Raw genomic sequence first — 22368 nt, 5'->3', positions numbered from 1 at the left:
GCCTTCTAAATTTTATTTTTATTTTTCATGTAACGAAAAACATCTGCTTGACAATACCAATGCGAATATATATATATATATATATAGATTGTATGAAGACAAAATAGCAAACTGATGAGAGAAGAGGCTATCAACTTCTATGATATCATACTAGACCAGACCTTCCTGATTAGGTTTACTCACGCCCTTAAAAAGTGTGATTTGTTGCTTGAGGGCTGAGAAAATTCAATTGTGACGATGAAGAAAGTGTGTTTGTTGTCGCAACACTTGCTTATGTGAAGCTTAATTTTTATCCCTTCTATACATGAAAAATAAAAATCGTAATGCCATCAATTTTGAAAATGATAGGCGCATTTCACTCACCCACAAGAAACCGCATTTTTATCAAATAATAGCAGAGAAAAAGCATGGAAAATGTCAAAGATCATAAAATGAGTTGTTTTTTATATGTTGCTGCTGTGTGAAAACGTTAGACTCTTCTTAGAATGACCTTCCAAGATATATTGTTTTTATATATTCCAAATATGTCTGTTTTTCATTATGTTTTGAGCTATTTTTGTTTCATTCAAATCAAAGGGGTGTGAGAACGCCCTCGACAGTCTTAGGGGAGCTTAGGCTATAAAATGGAACAGGGGAGAACTGGTCTCAACTAAATTGTAATTTGTACATCAGAAGTGAGCAGTTTATGTGTAAGCATGATGTTGCAATCCAACCAATTGACCAGATGGCTTTTTAAGTTGATATCAAAAAAACTATTTACAAGATATTGTTAATATTATAAAAAGGGGCAAATTTTAACGCACGTCTTAATAGTTCAGCATTTGAGTGTAAAGTTTAGACGAGGCTACGTGTGGGCTAGATATTTGAGCAGTCTAAGGAAGGATCTGTGCAAGAGGCTACGTGTGGGCTAGATATTTGAGCAGTCTAAGGAAGGATCTGTACAAGAGGCTACATGTGGGCTAGATATTTGAGCAGTCTAAGGAAGGATCTGTACAAGAGGCTACGTGTGGGCTAGATATTTGAGCAGTCTAAGGAAGGATCTGTACAAGAGGCTATGTGTGGGCTAGATATTTGAGCAGTCTAAGGAAGGATCTGTACAAGAGGCTACGTGTTGGCTAGATATTTGAGCAGTCTAAGGAAGGATCTGTACAAGAGGCTACGTGTGGGCTAGATATTTGAGCAGTCTAAGGAAGGATCTGTACAAGAGGCTACGTGTGGGCTAGATATTTGAGCAGTCTAAGGAAGGATCTGTACAAGAGGCTATGTGTGGGCTAGATATTTGAGCAGTCTAAGGAAGGATCTGTACAAGAGGCTACGTGTGGGCTAGATATTTGAGCAGTCTAAGGAAGGATCTGTACAAGAGGCTATGTGTTGGCTAGATATTTGAGCAGTCTAAGAATCTAAGGATCTAAGGATCTGTACAAGAGAAAGTTCCGTGAATCACATCAGAGCAAATAATGCTGTTCATATAGTCATCACTTTGTAACAAACAATGTTATGATAAAACAACACGTGCTACACCCTTTGAACACTCTTCGCATAAACTGATTTGATAGTTCAACAGACTAGACTGAGATCTTAAAAAGCATAATATTATAAACTCACTTAATACTACCCTCATTTCTCATAGCTTTTGTTGAATAATTGGTATGAGCGCCAGTGCCATTCCTATTGCCTGGCATTGGCTGGGTAGTATCAAAAGATACAATGACTCCGAAATCTTCAGCCACTGTGCAAAATAAATCTCGCGATCGATATACGGTCTCCCATGTGCATGGCTTCCCAAAGTCCAACCTGAAACACAGTACAACAACGAACTCAAACTAAAGTACCAATGATGGTTTTTCATGTATCATAAATTGAGCTAGGAAAAACTGCTGCCCTTGCTGACTGCACATTGATCGTAGCTAATAATTGTCTTTTCTTTAAATTAAAGACTTAAGACTTGTGTGAAACTAAGAGTTTAGAGAGAGAGAGAGAGGAGGGAACCAGCAATATATACCTGGAACTCCGATTGACCAGGCATGACTTCAGCGTTAGTACCACAGATCTTGACACCGGCATACAGACAAGCGCTGTAGTGGGCTTCTACTATGTCTCGTCCGAACACCTATTAATGAAGAAACTCTGGCTATAGCAGTATCTATGCGACAGACACAACCACAAGGATATAGATTCAATTCTAGCAGAGCCCATATGTTTTGAAAGCACGCCATATGGTCACATAGCTTATCCGTAAGAGATCTAAGGCTAAATAAACATGTCAGCTAGGATTAGTGGACGCAGACCAACTAGCTTTTACTATAATAAGACCCAAGTCTGTCCAAAGCCACAAGCGATAAGAATTGCATCACTCAAAAGTCGAACTAGCACATTCGGTTTAGCAGCCTGAGGTACTGCGATCAAGGCCACTAAAATACCTTACTGTTATGGAATAGTTGTACACATAGTTATTACAGCTGATGATCTCTCATGGCCTGCCTCGATACCAGTTTATCATAAAATATGCAGCATCCAAGTGCAAAAATAGGACTGTCGAAATAACTTGGAGTTGCTTGCTCAGGTACATACTCAAGCAATAAATTTGCTGACATATGATACAACTCAAGCAAAGAATGGAGTCTAATCAGAGGTCTAATAAACCTCAATAAAGCCTTAAATAAACTCATTTCCTGTCTAATATGCAGTCATCTCCCCCTGGTTATCAGCCATTTTGTAGTAATTGCTTCCGCTTCTACACTTTTTTGGTTTTACAGCATTGGTATCAGCGTAACGAATCATGATTGCAGCTTTAAAATGAAAAATAAACATGAGGTTGCAATAATAAGGATCACCACCGCTAGCTAAACAACACTTGATCTAATGACACCCACCCAATCTGCAAAGACGCCACAATAAAAAGGACCCTGAGGATGAGGGAATCCACCTTTCAGCCAGCCAAACGGATGCCCATCTCTGTACATTAACGCGTATTCTTGTTCAATACTAAACCATGGATGCTCATTTTTAACTTTGTCTTTTGCTGCTGCGCACGTCATTCCCAGGTTTGTCTCTGAAATCAACAGGATTAAATATACATAAGAGATGAAATATCAGTGACCGGAGAGCAAGTGTAACTGAACTGTCAACAGTAACGGTGGCATACCTGTAGATGTAGACCAATAACCTTTACTATAATAAGACCTACTATGATTAAGATTGCATCACTCAAGAGTCAAACAAGAACGTTCGGTTAACAGAAAGATGCACTGTTATTAATGCCACTCAACTACTATACTGCACTATGGAATAATCGTACACATATTTATTACAGCTGATGATCTCTTATGGCCTGCCTCGGTACTAATTTATCATAAAATATGCAGTATTCAAGTGCAAAAATAGGACTGTCAAAATAACTTGGAGGTGCTTGCTCAGGTATATACTCTAGCAATAAATCTGCTGACATATGACACAGCTCAAGCAAAGATTGAATTATAGTCAGAGACATTTCAACCAACTGAATTGGGTGAAAAGGTGTCCAAAGGTGACAGCAATACAGCAAACATATGTATGAAGTGATTGTAAATGCAGAGCTGAAAGCAAAAGTTGAGAATAAATGGAAGCAAGGTCTGGTTGGATTGAAGGTCACTCAGTCTATGTTAGAGTATGTCATGGTGCGAACCTTCGTTAGTCGAACCTTTGTTACTCGGGTAATAAAAAGGTCTTTGCACAGAAAAATTATTTATATCTAACATATAATAACATTTGCCATTCTAACTTTCAAACTAAATATCATGAGGTTTTGGGGTTTCGGGTTGTTGAAATAAATCAAAAGAGAAAATAAAAACAACTCTAAAGGTTTTCAACTTTGTCAAACCACTGTAACATTCAAACTTTATATCATGAGGAAAATGTTATGTGAAGGTCAAATACATTTTTAAAAAAACTATAAAAGGGTTTAAATAAAAATGTGAAATAATTAGAAAGTAATAGCTAAATTAAGTCTGTTTTGTTACGATCACAATAAAAACTCAATTGGTAATGATACAATTAATATGAACTGAGAATACAAAAAAAATTCTGAATATGTTGGATTAATAGTAGCAATCCGCGCATAGAAGTGTGTGTGTGTATAAAAAAAGGTTACTGTTCCAGCATAAGCTGTCCATCAAAGCCTTGAATACGACGATAATGATACTTCTCAACTGTAGTACAAACGTAAAAATAGGACATCGGACTGTCCTTGTCTGACCGAACAGAGAGAGAATGTAAAAGCCATTCCTACTCGAGATAATACAATTGTCCAAGTGAAAATTATTGACCTTCACCGCGATTTAGCAATTGAAATTCACAAAAAACAGGAAATAGAAGTTAACAGAATTTATAAAGTTTCAAGTAATACGTCATTTAGAGTGTGAAAACAGCAAAGGATATATATTTATACCTTATGTTGTAAGAGCAATTAATTGTAAGACGTTTTGTGGTCCCATGGTTAGAGAATTGGATTGCGAAGCTGTGGGTCGCAATCTTCCTGAGTTCAAGTCCAGCAGAATGTGAAACTTGGATTCCAAAACTTTAATAGCTATAGCTGGACATACCGAAGGACAGACGACAAACTTGGAGAAATATATATAAATGACGTATTTAAACTACATGTATATAGAAAGAAAGATTAATGATTGCATCAGTGTTATAAGTGACTAGAGCTAAAGCTATGTCTTAGGGATTGTGGGACGGAAACGCACCGTATACCTTTGAAGAATCTTTGCCACTTTTTCTTAGCTGATTGACATGCATACAATGAAACTAAAGACACGGTAAAATAAAGCTGCAGCATGGAGGTGTTAAAGCATAAATTAAGAACATGTTCAAATATAGTGAATATTTAAGTCCAGTCTTGATGGAGAAAAATAAAGCGGTGCCAATAAACCCGATTTAGGTTTGTAACAGACAGAGTATATTCTTTTAAACACTAGTCTTGGTTAAGCTTTCTCATAAGACTAATGAATATTAGAATTGAGTGCACAGCAAAATATGACTTGATATGCTTTCACACATATTCGCAGTACAGTCATAGATGTATCATATTCATAGAAAAACCTTATTGTAATGTATTATTGCTGATGTCTCTATATCTTAAACGTTGACTTGCAACAAAATTTACATTTCTGTTTTTTGATATCAAAAGATTCACTATGTCTTACTCTGCTGTGTTGAAGGTGCAAAATATGTCGAAATGTGATTACAAGCTCTTGAAAGCTCAAAAACGAACAGTTAATCGCCGCCAAAAATTGATCAATCAGAAGTAGAGACAGCTGATGAAAGCCAATAAAGCATCAAGACAACTACGGAGAACTCACCACAGAAAGACAGGAAGGGGAGAGCTTCTCCAGCGAGCTGACAGACAAGGTCAGTTGGAGACGCACAATATGATGGGTGTGAGCGATGGGACGTTTGTTATTTTGGACGAGTACAGAGCTCAGTACGAAGACGCAGATTCCTTTGCTTCAACTTCAACAATATGAAAAGCATCACCTGCCAGACCATCTGCAACAGAAAACAGTGATGATGATGATGAGGAATGCAGAGAGCGAGCAATGTTAGCACAACTATTCAAGTGTAGGAGTGACGCTACAGCCATAGAATTGACATGTGATATGCTCGAGAATGGAGACCCAGGAGCAAAACATCAGAGCTTCAAAATGCATATGAGAACAATTGAACTTGGGTATCACACTGACTTGTTCTCACTACCCTTGCATATATTGACAGATGATAATGAAATGCCAGTTCCAAGACGTGAACTATCATGGTGTACAGTAAGAGGAAAATGGTCAGGTATAATTGCAGTGGCTCAAAACCTGGTCAGTTTCTGGGTCGTTTTGTAAAGGTGGAGCTTAATCCGGAAATGCAAATGTTTTGTCGGCACTAAGCGACGAGGTTTTACGCAAGTGCCAATGTTTAGTCGGTTAGAAATTGAGTCTGTAATCTTTTTATTTTTTGTAACAAAATAAAGCATAAACATCATTTTAGACAAATCTTTAATCAAAAATATGAGATCTTTCATCAAACTAGCATAACGTATTCACATAGTTGTTTATCGTAGTTTTATCGTGTTAAGACGAAATAGTAGCATGCTCACGAAACGGAAAAAAGTCTTCTCAAAAATACATCATTAATTATTCTGTGTTCGTTTATACAGTGTGTATGAAAAATATCTTACATACGTTGTAATATGATTGCACTTACATGTATGTAACGCAGTATTATATAAGTTATTGAATATTTGTGATTATGTTCTAACCAAATAAAATGCACATTGAAACAATTGTCTACTTTGCTACCATTCTGAGAGCTAAAGAAGATTCTATTTCATTTTAGTGTAACTATTTATGTTAGCGTATCGTAAGACAAAGATTGTGAAAAGGCAACAGAAGACATTAGTCTATCTTATCTTTACTACAAACACCGACTTCTCCAACAACTAACTTTATTTAGATTTTGAACATGACCGCACTCTGTAGGTATTCATTTGTCAATTTGCTTATATATTTATTATTTATGTACAGCATTGTGTGACCAAAAAAGTTTTCTTGATTTGTTGGGCAAAAAATATTTTCTTACTGTTGGCATGATGATGTATTTTCTTGCTCCAATATAAATAATGCATGTGGCAATTGTTGTGCATCATTGTTAGCAGCTTTGCCGTTACCTCCACAAGCACAATGTAGCCAATTCTGGAAAATCAGAGGGCAGCACACACACAAAACCTTTAGCATGATGTATGTCTATTGGCATTGGTGACGTTGTACAACATACATTGTTTGAAAAGTTGATGCGCAATGACAAAATGTCTGGTGATGGACCACTGGAACAATGATGGGAAGTAGGTTGTTTTAGTTATCGGACAAATCTATCATGATAAATTGTAAAGTTTAATAATTTTATTTTATATAAAAAGAAAATGTTGCGCATAACTTAATTACTACCACATCAGCACCAAAGTCATAAAAGGCCTTTAACAAGCACAAATGAGAACAGAATAACACAGTAGAAAAGGGCTACATATACTACGTGTAGATATGTGAAAATAAGTGAATATAAGTCTGGGTTATTTAAAAAAAAATCAGTGTTGAAAATCCTGTATGTTTTATGTATGTAGGTATGTTTTAATTTGATCAATATATACACTCAAAATTGAGCACAGTACAAGCTGAAACAGTTCGAGTTGTTGCATATAAAAGTATTCCTATCTAGAACAAGTTTGTTCTCTATGGCTGCAGATGAATTGGCAATGAGGTGGAGGGCACGCCAGATGCCCTCTGGCATGACCTCCCTTCATTGCCAGTTCACCCACAGCTATAGGGAACAAACTTGTTCTATGCCTATTTAGATATTGCATGTATTAGAAAGCCTCAGGAAGCATTTATGCTCTGTCATTTCTTACTCCCTGCAAACTCCTCTTGGAGATCCTTGATCTAAAATAAAAACAATCATAGCATGTGTATTTACACCTCCTTGAACTCGTAAAGTACTGTGAATGCAGTATTCAAGTGGCATTATTTGCGACGATTTTTGACTTTGACAGGAATATTATTTGTTAATTTAATGAAGTAGATTGGAAAGTTACATTGGACATTGTGATTAGCTGGAAGTTAATTTGGCGATCTCAAAGAACCGGGCAAATCTGCTTTTGCTAGTTCCTGACTTTATTACTGTTTTTACAGTAGTTTTATTTCACAATTATTTCCTGGCTTCATATATCTTCTCCGATCCTACATTGCTCAACCAACTTAGCCCATAGAGTTGACTTGTGGAAGACAACAGCGAAATTAGTCCAAGTACTCAGTCTATGAATCGGATGGTGTTGCGGCACCTTGTTATCAATTTCTCAAAGAGTTGATAACAACTCCAGAGATGCTCCCAAATCCTAATTAGAGATTTGCTAATAACATCAAATCACCAATCATGAGATTGGCATCAAAGCACCATAAAAATGGATTACCCAGTTTGTAAATTAAATCAAATTAAACCCATCAATTACATAGTGGATGATGGTTTTAATTTCATTTTATTTGAAAGCTGAGCAGTCACCCTTCTAAGTGATTTGATTTGGAGCAAAACGCATGCCAGCAATTTGATATGCTTTACAAATCTGGAATCAAAGATTTGGGAGCATCGCTGCACAACTCTCTCCAATTCAGACACTGAGCACTTACACTAAAGTGACACAAAAGCATCATGCAACAGGGTTCTAATTTTAAAACTGAGTTACTGAATATTACCACTCACCGGACTGTTAGGTATGAAAGTAACATCAGGTGTCTGAGTTACATCTATAATGCTGTCGTTTGTGGCGTTTCGTAGATGCTCCCCACATCTATGGAAGCTCGCATAGCCTCTGCTCTTACTACGTACCCGTTCTGAGCAAGCACTGCATTTCCTCCTTATCTTGAGCTATAAATCAGAATGCTCGAGACATTGAACGTTCGGCTGGGTGTGAACAGGCAACTTAACAAATATCGAAGTTGGCAGCAAATAATTTGTTTCTAAAACCTAATCCTGCCTACACAAGGGGTTCTTCTGCATTATCCTACTATAACTTCACGTTTTTCTAGCTACTAATCTAGGGCTATAAATGGCTTGAAGATCCGCCTACCAATGAAATTCCACATTTAACCATAATTAATATTGCACGATTTGCCTAAAATTTTATTGCTGGTTATGTGAGTGAGTACCTCCGTGTTACTATCAGATGCATTGTCTTGAGGATGCGGTCTCTTGGTTGGATTCTGTGACTAAAAATGTAAACAATACGTAAATTATGTATATCGACACCATGTGACAACATATATGAATTTATGCACATGCATAGCATATTTATATTTGTGGGCACAATTTAACTAAATTCAAATTGGCAAAAGAGTCCAAACAAAGGCTTTGTTGCCAGGGCTCCAAAATAAGCATTCATTTTATCTTGCTTTTAATGATTGTTTTTGCAAATTTTAGGTGTGAAATATTAAATGTAAAATAAAATATTACATCCAAGTTTAACCAAAGGGGTGAACTGCGATATAATACTATCTGGCGCATGTGTGAGGCCTCGGGATGAGAAATTCTCAAGAAAAATGAGACAGATTGCCGTAAACTTCACTGGCTATTGGGTCAAGGATATTGTATCTGAGCATTCCAATCAAGTCCTTGTTTTTTTGTAATTCTACCAAATTTCTATGAGAGTGTAGATGAATTAAAATAAGAGAAAATGTTTTTGAACTTTGATGTACTGTGAGACCGAAAGCAAAGTATCGAATACAGCTTAGACATGTCGCAACCCTCACAGTAGTGTAGACTTAGATTTACTGCATTCTCTGATTTCGGCTTACAAGAATATAAATGTGCACGCATGCTTTTGTTACAAGATAGCTATTTCAGAAATAAGACAAATTAAAATCCATAAAAGTAATAAATATTATTTATCATCTCTATGTAAAATCCATACTATACTATCTGTGCATTTGCAAAGACATGGAAGGATAGCCCTGTCTAAATATATTGGACATACAATGACCGAGTTTTGCTGTCCAAAAATATCCCTTATAATAGGCTGAGTAAAATATTCTTGGTGTATACCGGTAACTTACCCTCCGCTGTTCTTTGTACTTTTCCTTCTGGGTTTGCTGTCTTTCAGGGCCGTACATGCAGCCATACTCTTTTTCTTCGCCATACTCTTTTTCTTCGCCATACATACATAAATAGCCTTGACTGTCATGAATGACGTTCTTACCTCTCCAAATATCTTCACCTTGCTAAATTAGAGCAGATAAAATTTTAAAATTAAGAAACATGGTACAGATTTTTTAGATTCATTGGCTGAAGACGTTGTAGATTTTTAGCCTTACTTGATTGCTAACACTCAATTGGGAACTAACTGCTGCATGTATATGATGCTTGATACATTTATAGCTTGCTTGATTGTAGTTATTAATATATACAATGATTTTTAATGTCATTTCAATTGCATGCCAATGCTTGTACACTGAAGCCCATGTATATCTTCTAATCAAGGCTGCACTATAAGCTTGATTGTAATCCACTGCATGTCTGTATATACACGAATATCCACTTCGTCAAATTAAGCTTAAGAGTTGAGTGTCTATAGAGAGTAATCCTTTATTGCTGAGAGGTAGATGGTGTGTATCCAGAGTGAGTTGCTAGTGAACTGATGAAAATTGTGTCAACTCTGCTTCAAGTAGGGCCTGTGACGCCATAGATCACATGGTACAAAAACAAACCAAAAAGGGCTTCATAAAACTGCAGCATAAAAACATATAAGCTACTATTGACATGTACTTCTATTGCACAACAACCAAGCATAGGCCTACATTTTACAATCAAGGTTACACTTCACAATCAAGGTTACACTAAAATATCCGAGGTATAAAATGTTCATTTTCAGCACAAGATCACAAATTACGCAGTGGAAAAAAAGTGCTTTAAGGATATGAGATTACCTCCAAAAAGTCATTCATGCTTGTTGAATATGCCGTCCTCATGGTTTGTGTAAAACTTGTTGCCATATTCGATTTCATGGGCTTTGATGGCTTGCTCAGCCTCGTCTAACAATGAGGCAAGAAGGAGCGGCATAATGCTTAAATGCACTGCAATTAAAAAATATATTTGGTAGGCCCCCAGGCTCCTCGTAGAAGTTGACTGTCGTCAGCGATCATGTCATTCAGCTCTCGAGGCTTCGATAATCTACCGACATGATTGCTGACTACAGGCACAGGAGGCCTGTAGGTAGGCCTATAATTAAGATCAAATGATGAATACAAAAAGTCAGTTATGAATACATGATGACCCACTGAGGTCTTCTTTTAGGGTTGAAGCAATATGAATATGCAGTGCATTTCAATTAATTTTTTAAGACAAATTGCAAGCAGTAAGCGACTCTGACTACTGAAGACTACTGATCACAGACAGGCTGTCTAGTCCGAAAATATAACTGCCCTGCATTGCAGAAGACTAAAAAAACTTGCTTTACCTTGCCTCCTCTCCTACACTTTTTGTGAACCAAACAGATGAGATACAGCCTAGGCCTGGCGGTGCTACTGACAGCGCACCATTGTAGTAACAAGTTCAAATAAAATTTGAAATACACAATTAAATGGTTGTTCCTTAGGTAGCTACATACTGTCGTTGTTTCAAAATGTGCTACAGTTGAGACTTCGTAGTAATATAAAGTTAGTTGTTAAAAAAGTGTGTGCTTGCAGCAAATACAGTAAAGATAAGAAACTGATGTCTTCTGTTGCCTTCATTTTTACAATCAATGCCTAACGAGATGCTAATACTAATATTTACAGTGAAATAAAATAAAATCATTTTAGGCTCTCAGAATGGTAACAAAGGGGACAACCGTTTTAATGTGCATTTTATTTGTTCAGAACATAATCGTAACTTTTCAATATTTTATGTAATACCGCTTTACAAAAGTGTATTCATATTAAAAAAATATAAAACTATTTTTCAAATATAAACGAATACAGAATAATTAATGGTGTATTTTTGAGAAGATTTTTTCCGTTTTGTGAGCGTGTTACCATTTATTCTTAACAAGAAAAAACTACGATAAACAGCTATGTAAATACTCTATGTTATTTTGCTAAAAGAACTCATATTTGTAATTAAAAATTTGCTTGGAAAAGATGCTTACGTGATATTTTGTTAAACAAAAAGATAACTACTCGATTTCTCAACAACTAAACGTTTGCAGTGGTTCGGCTAACTTTAAAACTTTTGTATTTCCGGATTAAGCTCCACCCCTACAAAACGACCCAGAAACTGACCAGGTTTTGAGCCACTGCAATTATACCTGACCGAGGAAAATAAAGCCAACACAACAAGCAATACATAAACCTTTGGCAAGAAGCATTATGGCAAATTATAATTCAGAGGCTAAAGACAAAATACTAAATAACAGAAAAAAAGTGCTTACAAATCAGCCCACTAGCAACTCGCATGTCGTCTAGTGAGGATACAATCATAGTTAGTGAAGAGAGCTTGGATGAGGAGAGCTGCACATGCAGAAGCATAGATCCCAGCAAGCAAGAGCACAACACCCATAGACCTATTAACTATACATATGATATACATAACTATACATGACTATATACTAGATATATATATTAACTAAGTATAGTTAATAGGTTAACGCAAGTAACGCAAGCAAGAGCACAATACCAAACAAAGCCATTTTGAAATTGAGAGCAGCAGAGTAAATAATCATGAAGATGACTTCACACACCAAGCAGCTGACAACCAGCAACTAATATGGAATTATAGAGAAGAGTGAATAAACATGAAGAGGAACTGGCTTGCAACAAGAAACTATGGCTTCTACAGAATACGAGAATACGGCATCTACAGACTATGAGAAAGCCATAGCATGAGAAGAGACTGAATGCGCAATGAGCATGGCAAAGGACACAAGAACTTATGCAAGAAGTGCCTGGCAAAAAGTCAGGGATGAGCAACTTTGACTTGAACAGTGAGAATTATTACAACAACAACCAAAAGCAAACATGTCCTTATGGATTGGAGAGACATGAATAATGTAGTAAACAGACAACATGCACAGAAAGGGGACAACTTCCAAAATATTGGCTAGAAATAGGAAACTGAGAACATGAAGAATTTGATGAAGAATGCTACTAGCCTGGAGAAGCAATGTGTTATAATTATCAATACAATTTAACACCAAGGAAAAGCAGACTCAAACTGAAGCAGTATCACACAGCAGAAGACTAAGAGTATAGCAACGCATCAGATCAAGAGAAAAGACAACTCCTAAAAGAGTCATACTTATTAGGATATGAAAGACATGAGCGAGAGCAACTAGATTGGCTAGAAGAGCAAAGACAGCAAAAGCCAGAGGAGGAAAGATTATGCTGTAACTCACACCAGAAATTAAAAATGAGACAAGGATTGAATTATCCAGAATGTGAGATCAAACATAACCAGCCAGAGACGCAACTGGGAAGAAGAGCTAAGCCGGAGAAAAAAAATGTGTAAATTAACATTTTGGCCAAATCCATCATGCCAGACGCTTTATAGAACAAGCAGCCAGTCATTGCAAAAGCCGTCGTTGTCTTTCTACAAATCTGACAGCTATGAGCAAGATTGTAGCCAACATAAACAAACACAGAGACTGTCTGCATGGCGAATGCATAGACTACTAGCAAAACAAGCAATCAAAGCTATGATGCAAGCAGACAAGCAAGCTAAGACCATCATAAATGTTACAAAACTACCTGATGTAGAAAAGTTCTCAAATGAATCCTCAGCGGAAACCATCTTCTGTGGATTCAACAGACTCTAACAGATGAAATAGCAAACTCAGTGAACCTGAACAACTGAGTAAATCAAGATATTAAAAGTATTAGCAAATATTACACCAGAATCACCGCTATGGCTAAAAGACTCTTTCCTACGATGAATGCTGATGCACTAGACCAGATGATACTATCGTCATTAACTAGAGGCCTGCCAGTGACTTTCAAGAAGGGCTTGCTAAACAATCCTAGCACCAGCACAGTAGATGGCGCCCTCAAGGCAGCGCAGAGGAAGGAAAAGCCAAATGCTATTCTACTTATACAGTCAGCACATGCAAACGTTAGCGTAGCAAATCATGACATAAGTTCGTCGAGTCGAAGATTTGATAATAATTGGAGAAACCATATAAATATGGACTTTTTAAGAGCACCACCGAGACAATCATAGAGAAAGAACTGGATGTCAACAGCTTGAAAGCACAATCACCAGCATGAAGGGCAAGGGTTTACGATGGATGGTCGGCCCATACGCCAAAATTGCAATAGAACCGGAAAACAAAACATGTTTGCAGTAAAACAGTTAACTCTATGCCAGCAAGGCAGCCAACTCAACAAACCCGCATGGTAAAAATTCCAGACAACAGAAACCAATCTAGGGCTGCCGACAATGTCACTAGACACATAGCTCAAGACACTGACAGGAAAAGAACAGTGAACATCATAAATCAAGACACGCCTACATTGACAGCTCACACAGGTGTGAGAGAAGTAAATTGTAAAGAAACAGTAGCTGAAGAGCAGACAAATTCTCCCCCAGGTACAGAATAGTAGTTAGATATAGATATAAATCTTGCTTATGACAGAGATTTTGATTTGCAGCATAATTGGAAAAGCGAAAGCATACCCAGATTACTCCACGCTTTGCCACAGCACAAATGACCCAAAATCACACCCACATCTATTACTGGACTTACCTGACGAGATTATGTGCTCTAAGCCAAAAGAATATTCAGAGGATGTAACATCCTTGAATCTACAAATATGCAAAACAACGACCTTAATCCTTGCAAACAAAGCATACATGTCTATGAAAGAAGTAACAACTCTACAAACATTGTAATACATATTCAATGATAATAGGAAGACGAAAAGTGAAACTACTCCAAACGTGATAGCCACCACATTATCATAAAGGACAAACCCTTTCACTGCCTTAGACGCATTAAAATGCGTCTTCTATGGTCGTCTGCTGTGAACGCATTTTGGCGACTTTCCTAGCATATGCGTAATAACTTAATTTTATTATTCATTGACGACATAACCAACTATCTTTAGGACTTGACAGCGTTGTCTGAAGATTTCTCTATAAAATTAGTCTAAAGTAACGAAGCAATTTTAAATTTTGGTTTGAGAATTTCCAACTTGAAAACGAATTTTTTGTGTGTAAGTTTATGTAAGTACCTCCCGAGTTAAAAAACAGATAATTACTTATTTTGATGACAATATAGCCGATTCAGAATTTAGTGATTACTGAGATAATTAAAGTAGCAGCACTGACTCTGATGGTGGTGAAAGTAATAGTTTTGTAAGGGCAAGGAACATTGTAGAGGATCGTTTTAGCTTTGTAGCGATTGCAGCTTCAGACAGCTTTAGCAATGCACATAGTATAGATACATTGAATCCTTTAGTTAACATGTTGGCAACATGAAATATATAACAAAAATCTTTTAGATAGGGTTTGAAATTGAAACAAAATTGTATACATATCATGCAACAAAATCAGCAATTTTCAGTAAAATAGCTGGCAGTAGGCCGAAAGCTAAATTTGTATATGGATGGCAGTGAAAAGATTAACTAGCATGTGAACTAAATTTGTTTGCACACGTACTGTTAACTTGTCACATGCACTCACACCTATACAGATGAATTGACCCTTTGAACCCTGATGGTCCATGTTCAGGCTTTAGTAGGGTGTGTCAGAAATATTAACTGCTAGAAAACCAGCATCTATCCGCATGGCTCTGTTTACAAATGCTACTGGGTACCAGGGCCGTATCCTCCTATACTGCATCTACTGCCATGGCAGTGCCATTTTTTGAGGCTCAAAATCCGGAATTCACGTCATTTTTGCTTGATTTTAATCCTTTGTCTGGGGAAATGACCAAAATGTCGTTTATCGGTTACATGGGGAAACGGCATTTACGCTTTTGGTAGACGTTTACAAAGCTGCCATCTCGTAACGTTAAACAAAGGATATGAATGCTAGTAAGTTTTAAATATCATCAACAATAGTTATATTAGTTGAAAAATTACTATATGAAACAATTATCCGAAAGGCGTTGTTTTGTGCTAAAGGAACCGCGCCTCCTTGGAAAAGAATAAAAGCTGGAAATACCAGTCAACATCCGCTCGACTTTCAAAACGGTAAAATAAAATATTATTTGATCCTCCAATCGTAAGTGATTTTGGTGTGATTAGAATAACAATAATTCAGATGGTAGGAGTAAACTTTTTAGACTTTTATTATACTTGGAATATACAGAGAAAAATGATTGTGATGGTAGCTCGCACGGCAACATTATAGCGTTAGACTCTACCGAAAGGAGTGCTTCCAAACATTTCATACAGAGACAATTGTACATGGTTGTGTTTTTTGTAGTAGTAGATATGTAAATGAATGCTTATGTACAAAATATTTTGTTCATAGAAATAAATTTAAGTTTGAGCTATGCTTGTAACATGCATAGCTAACATGCATAGCTCAAACTTAAATCTACTACTACTTGCTCAGTATTATAGACTATAGTATAAGTGCATTATTTTTAACATGGTGTTCTATTAATTTCACTTTTTAAATCTACAATATTATTTAAATAAATTACTTCATAGGAGACTACTCATCGTCTACACCATTCAGCGTTGCTCCCGCTGATAATTCTACCTCATGCTAGCGGTGGCCAACCCCTTTAGCAGCTCTCATTCACTTTATATTTTTAATAGGTGTTGTTAAAGACAATCTCAATAAACAGTTTTATATTTAGAAAACTGGATTATAATGTCAGAACATGTTGATTAGACAGTGTTGACAGAACATGTTGATGACAGCTGTTAGAACATGCGCCCCATCAGGAGCCAAGTGTGCTAGATTTGCACTATTTTCACTAGTTATAGTAAAAGATTTTCCCGAGGGAGAATCCCCCCCCCCCCCGGACCAAAGTATAGATACTTTGGAGTTTTAAATAGCACCAATGGCTAAAATGTTAGCAATATAAAATACAGGCAAACTCGGATAACTTGCCTTCGGATAGCTCAAACACATGGTTAACCTGAAAGAATTTGTTTGGTCCATTCCCACACAATGATAAATTGCTTTAGATAACTCCACCTTAGCACCATTAACTCGAACAGTTTTTTGCCCAACGGCTACCGACCCGGTTATTATCACTTTAGAATATCACTTTATTCAAAGCCATAGAGATAAACATCAACCTTTAGTAGTTTCAGGCGTCGTTATTACCATCATTGGCAAATTATTTTCTTTAACGACTTTTCAAAAGGTTTGCAAAAAATCAAAATTTACCAAACATCCGCTTTGCAATGGCCCACCAAAAGAAAGGAAAAGCTAGGTAACGTTAAAGTAAAATCGGCAAAATGGATCTCAGGGGTAAGGCCAAGAATGTTGCCACACACAAAGGCAATTATTTTTCCGCCTTTCGCAATCATAACTTCCTCTTAATTAGCGAGTAAACATGTTCAGACATGTAGAAACACAAAAGTTTTCAGAATGAAATCTTTTCTTATGAAGATATTGGGCATGCAAGTAGGTTTTTACTGTATGGTATGTGACGCGCGGGACAATTGATCATATCCTCTCAAATTTTGCAATTCATTCTGAAATAAATTTTCCTTCCAGTTTATAATCAATACAAGGGTGGATTTTATAGCCCAGGTGTTTTTTCCGAGCAAATGCAAATTTCTCCTTATAACTCAGGCGAGCAAAAATTAGTTTGTCCCGCGTGTCTCAATTTTAGTGCATTTAGTGGCAGCCTGTTTTTCCTAAGCTATCTGAGATGAAAAATTCTTATCTATAATTCAATTTTTGGTGGCTATAGCTTAGCCAAACTCGCAAATTTGCTGAAAATACTGCAAGTTTCTGTTTTATAGGTACATGGAAGTATTTATGACGCGCGGGACATCTTTAATAATATGGTGATGTCTGCCTTTGTTTGAGAGTTTTCTTGTATACCCTGGCATGTGAAAATAATGCTAGATATTCCAAGTCTAAAAGCCAGTTTCTTTGAAAAAAAATAATGAATTAGAATTATTTTATGTTTTATAACTCAGAATCTAGAGCTGGTCAATATTAGCCTACTCTTCTGATACACAAACCTATTGTGCAAATCACGAGGTAATTTTTGAACCAAATGTGGTTTTTTTGAAGTACGGTTACAAAAATTCTCTTTCACTCACGCATTGATTTATCAGTCAGTAGAGAAAGTAGGTTTCCCTTCTAGATACGGTAAGACTTTTTTTCCGAACTGGCATGTATTCTAATGACTGCCAAACTGCTGTTAACATCATGCCACACTTTCTGTCCACAAGCGACGAAATCTTCGGAAACACCTGCTGAACTACACGTTGAGTGACATCTTTGAGATTTTCAATAAGGAATATCCAGATGTCAAGGTGAGCCTTAGTAGATTCAAAAAGTTGGGCCCAGTAAATTGCAAGCCAGTTTCTAGACATGATCAAATTGTCTGTGCTTGCAAATACTGCAAAAATGCGGAATTAGCTCTACTGGGACTGCGGCAGGCCAGTGTCTGTTCTTTGGAAATGCCTACTACTGTTCACGAGCTACTGAAAATAACTGTGTGTAACATGGAAAATAAATCATGTGTAAAGAGAGAATGTGACTCTTGTGGCGCCGATTCAATCGATAGTTTGGCTGTTAGCGCGAAAGAACATGTGAATTTCTATCAGTGGAGAGATGGTGAAAACGGCTTCCTAAACAAGCTCGAAGATCTGATGCCATCGTCTGACTTGCTTGTGCTGCTGAAATACCAACAGACATCACTTTACCTTCATATGTACAGTTCCAACCGTCAACACAAATCAATCAGTTACCTCAAACAGAATTTGAAAAAATGGGGAAGTGATCATTCACAAAAATTTCAGTGAGAACTTTAACTGTAAGCAAGCAACCGAAATCCAAAGGACCTACTACACCACAATAGGGGTGACAGTATTCACTGTCATGATTTATTATAAGCTGATAGAGTCCTAGCCCACAAATGCTGTGCAATAGTTAGTGATAGCCTAGAACACACTAAGGATGTTATTTACACGTTTAATAGAGAACTTGTGAAATTTCTGAAGGCAGAAAATATTAACTGGCAACATATTCATTATGTGATGGATCTGCTTCGCAAATCAAAAATCAGTTCACAGTTCAAAACTTGATTGACCATAAGGAAGAAATGGGTATTCCAGCTGACTGGAGTTTTTTGAGACATCACATGGAAAAGGTACAGTACATGGTGTTGGGGAAAGCATCAAACAACAGGTTCTAAGTGCAGTATATCGAGGATGGTATGTCGTAAACTCTGCGAAGTCATTTACAGACGCTGCAGCAATAATAACTTCCAAATCAGTGAAACCAACGATGATTTTATACATCTCAGAAAATATGATCACTAAAACAGCAAAGATCTGCAAAGAACACTGGTCCACTGCACCTCCAAATCGTGACATTTGATCTTGCCATCATCAGTTTTAAACTATTGGTTGGTTTAGGACAAGTATATTCAATGTTACCACTTCAACTCATAACAATTTGTGGTATAACAACTAAAAAAACATAAACAAATGCTCAATTTTTCATAATGTTCTTTTTGTTCCGCGTGTCAGTCTCGCGCGTCACAGGTGGTAGTCTTCTTTTAAACCTTACAGAATCATTAAACTCAGGCCTGGAAACAAAATGGAATGTATTCCTAATAGAAGGACAATAGAGCTTTGACCCCATCAAATGATAATGTTATGAGTCCAAAATTTCAAAAGATTTTTCCATTTGATCAAAGAGTAGTTTTTCATGCCAAATTAATGGTTCATAATTTGTTAATGCATTGCATGACAAAGATGAAATCTCATTCAGTGATAGTTGACGTCAAGAGCTTTCTAAAACAGTATGAATGACACCAAAATTTCGCAATTGAGCTGAGAAGTATGCGAGGAAGCGTTCAAATGTCCCGCGAGTCACAATCCTGCCAAAAACGGCCTTACCGTTAGGAGAAAAGGATGTCTTTTTCTGACATTTTAACCGCGATCAAGTTTTGCCAATCACTTGAAAGTTGTTTCTTGTTTTAAGTGATGTGACTGCCAAGATATTCTCAGGTGAACAGGAAAATATTGCAGAACAAGCTTACGGTGACAGAGAAGTATGGTGGAAAATACCAATAACACAATAACGCAGATCAACATCATATAAAATAAGTTAAACAATCTGAAGCGAGAGAAAAGAACTACAGGTGGAAGAAACCAAGAGCAGAACATCAACCTAGATATCCTAGCGGCGACATAAGGAAATCACCATTACATCCATACAATGTTCTCAAATGACTTGGACACTTGCATTGTCCAGTTACGGTTCCGAGAGAGTTCTGATAGCCAGCAGATAAGTAGAAAATATAATAACACAAGTACACATGTTCATGATCCCAATCTCGCCATCCCAAAAAATAAGAAAATTTATCGAAGAGTCCACCAAGATCCACCTAAAAGAGAAAAATTCTACACAGAGAATTAAAGAACCAAAGCAAAGGAAGAGTAATGCAGTGAAAAAGATGACTAAAGTCGCAATGTGACATAATTACAGAGAAGTCATTGCAGACATCTGAAAATCACACAGTCCCTGATGAGTGAACTTCAGGCATTCCAGACTATCCACGGGAACCCTAAGACTCACAGCTCTAAGAAACAAAAAGAGATATATGAAACCTCAAGAGGACCCATGTAATACAGCAGAGTAAAGAAGCACCAGCCATCAACAACTGCTACCACAGGAGCAAAATAAACACAGCGATGACTTATGTGCTAAACCAAAACGTCTGCGTCTGCATGTGAAGCATCTGGAAATACTAAAGTTTTCAAGTACAAAGATTACCACAGAATGACAGAGTTCAACCCAGTCCAAGTCCAGTGACAGCCAGACTGACATCCACTTTGAAAGAGGCAGGAGGTCTGATTGCTCTATAGCAACCATAATTATTTAGATTAGCAGTCTATTTGAAAAAGCGAAAGCATACCCAGATCACCCCATATTATGCCATACAGCGGATGACCCAAAATCACACCCACATCTATTACTGGACTTACCTGATGAGATAACATGCTCTAAGCCAAATGAATCTACAAAGGATGTGACACCCTTAAATCTACAAATACGCAAAACAATGAACTTAATCCAGACAAACAAAGCATACATGTGTACGAAAAAACTAACAACTATATAAACATTGTTATACTTCTTCAATGATGAAAGGCTGACAAAAAGTGACACTTCTTACAACCCAGTATCAGCTGAACTATCCTGGGACATGGTACAAACTCGACAGATAAAATTACCGAAACTGTATGTGAAACATTAGTGATATCAACACATTACTGCCCCTGAATACCAATGGCGTTGCACATGCCGGACAAAGACTGTTGGTAGCTATGATATTACCCCAAGGCAATTTTTATTTTCACAGAGATACCAAAGTGCTACAGTCAACACTACCTAGAGCTTCCAAATTCGGTTTTGAAGACATGGCTTGCACAGTAAAAGACAGTGGAGTTGTGGTTTGGAAAGGAAACATAACTGATGAATGTATACTCAAGAAATCAATAATTATCGAATGATTGAAGAGTGGAGAACTTTGAGTATCAAATTACCAGAATATGATGCTAACATTCAGGGAATGGCAGGGAACAGACAGATAATGGCAGGGAACAGACAGATAATGGCAGAGCGACTAGTTATGCTGCACACAGCAATCCCGATTTATGGCTCATTAAATCAGACCAAGGCATATACATCAATAATACTCTGGACAGCTATTCACTGATTAAATCAACTCATCAAAAAATTAAGGGAAGACAAAACATAACAGTACCGTATGTAACCAGTTTGGTAATGGCTGAAATAGAGGCGATAGCTTACTCACTATGGTCAAGGATTAACAACAAAACGAGAAAGCTATTCTGGCAAAGTGTGAATGCGCTTTCCAACCATGAGATGATTGCCCTTATGCTAATATCCAAACTAATGCTACAGGAGCTGACAGCAACAGTAATATAATGTAGCTTACTGGAGATGATTACATAACAGCTAAAGCACTGACTCTGAATAACCTAGCAGTATATGTATTCCACAATCTTAATGACTCACGATATTCTATCAGAATCTTAGGAAAAAAACACCAGCACAGAGAGAAGCGGCCCATGGCTACCAGTAATCGTTAATCAAGGCACATTTAAACCACACAAATGTACATGAACTCTTCACCAACATCTTTCGCGAACATCGCCCTATGAAACAATGCAGAACAAATGAAATGATCTACTGCACCCTTAACTAAACGTTATACACTTTTGAAAGGAACAAAAACAACATAGAGTTAACAGTACTATAATAATGATGCAATAGAGAATCTACATGTACTTCACCGCAAAGTATCCTCTAACGGCAGCAAGCTATTGAGATACCGAGAGAAAGAGTTGGACTATTTACGCTCAAAGATCTGCCACCAGACAGTTCTATTCCAGGAGGATTCACAGAAGCTATCGTGAGAGAGGCAACAAGCAAGAGAAATTGAAACTTGGCCAGTTTGACCGGGAACCACAGGAAACAGTTCATTACATCTTCATATTGGTAAGCTTCGCTTGTTTGACTGGATTCAAGGTGATTTATGAAATTCATGACAATTTGGAAGATGGTTTGCAATTTAATGATGACCTTTATAATTACCAGGGTGGTTATTTCCATTGGATCAATAATGACGCATAACAATCGTTCACA

General features: G+C 37.1%; 1 protein-coding gene and 1 pseudogene across 2 annotated transcripts in view; both read right to left on the bottom strand.

Annotated features, from left to right (window-relative positions):
• Positions 1–22368, bottom strand: part of LOC137398466 (glutamine synthetase-like) — a 39485-nt pseudogene that overhangs the window by 2906 nt on the left and 14211 nt on the right.
• Positions 7147–22368, bottom strand: part of LOC137398468 (uncharacterized) — a 331058-nt gene continuing 315836 nt past the window's right edge. The window contains exons 2-5 of one of the 2 annotated variants that reach the window (XM_068084584.1): positions 9624–9744; positions 8721–8780; positions 8275–8439; positions 7147–7460 (exon numbers count right to left, since the gene is read on the bottom strand). In XM_068084584.1, coding sequence (XP_067940685.1) covers positions 7419–7460; positions 8275–8439; positions 8721–8780; positions 9624–9744 — 388 coding nt within the window. In that variant the 3' untranslated portion in view covers positions 7147–7418. The remainder of the gene's footprint in view (positions 7461–8274; positions 8440–8720; positions 8781–9623; positions 9745–22368) is intronic. The other variant, XM_068084585.1, reaches the window with a different exon arrangement.

Source organism: Watersipora subatra, chromosome 6, assembly GCF_963576615.1.
Source record: "Watersipora subatra chromosome 6, tzWatSuba1.1, whole genome shotgun sequence".
NCBI lineage: Eukaryota > Metazoa > Bryozoa > Gymnolaemata > Cheilostomatida > Watersiporidae > Watersipora > Watersipora subatra.
The sequence above is the reverse complement of the archived record's forward strand: the minus strand, read 5'-3'. Positions and strand labels throughout refer to the sequence as shown.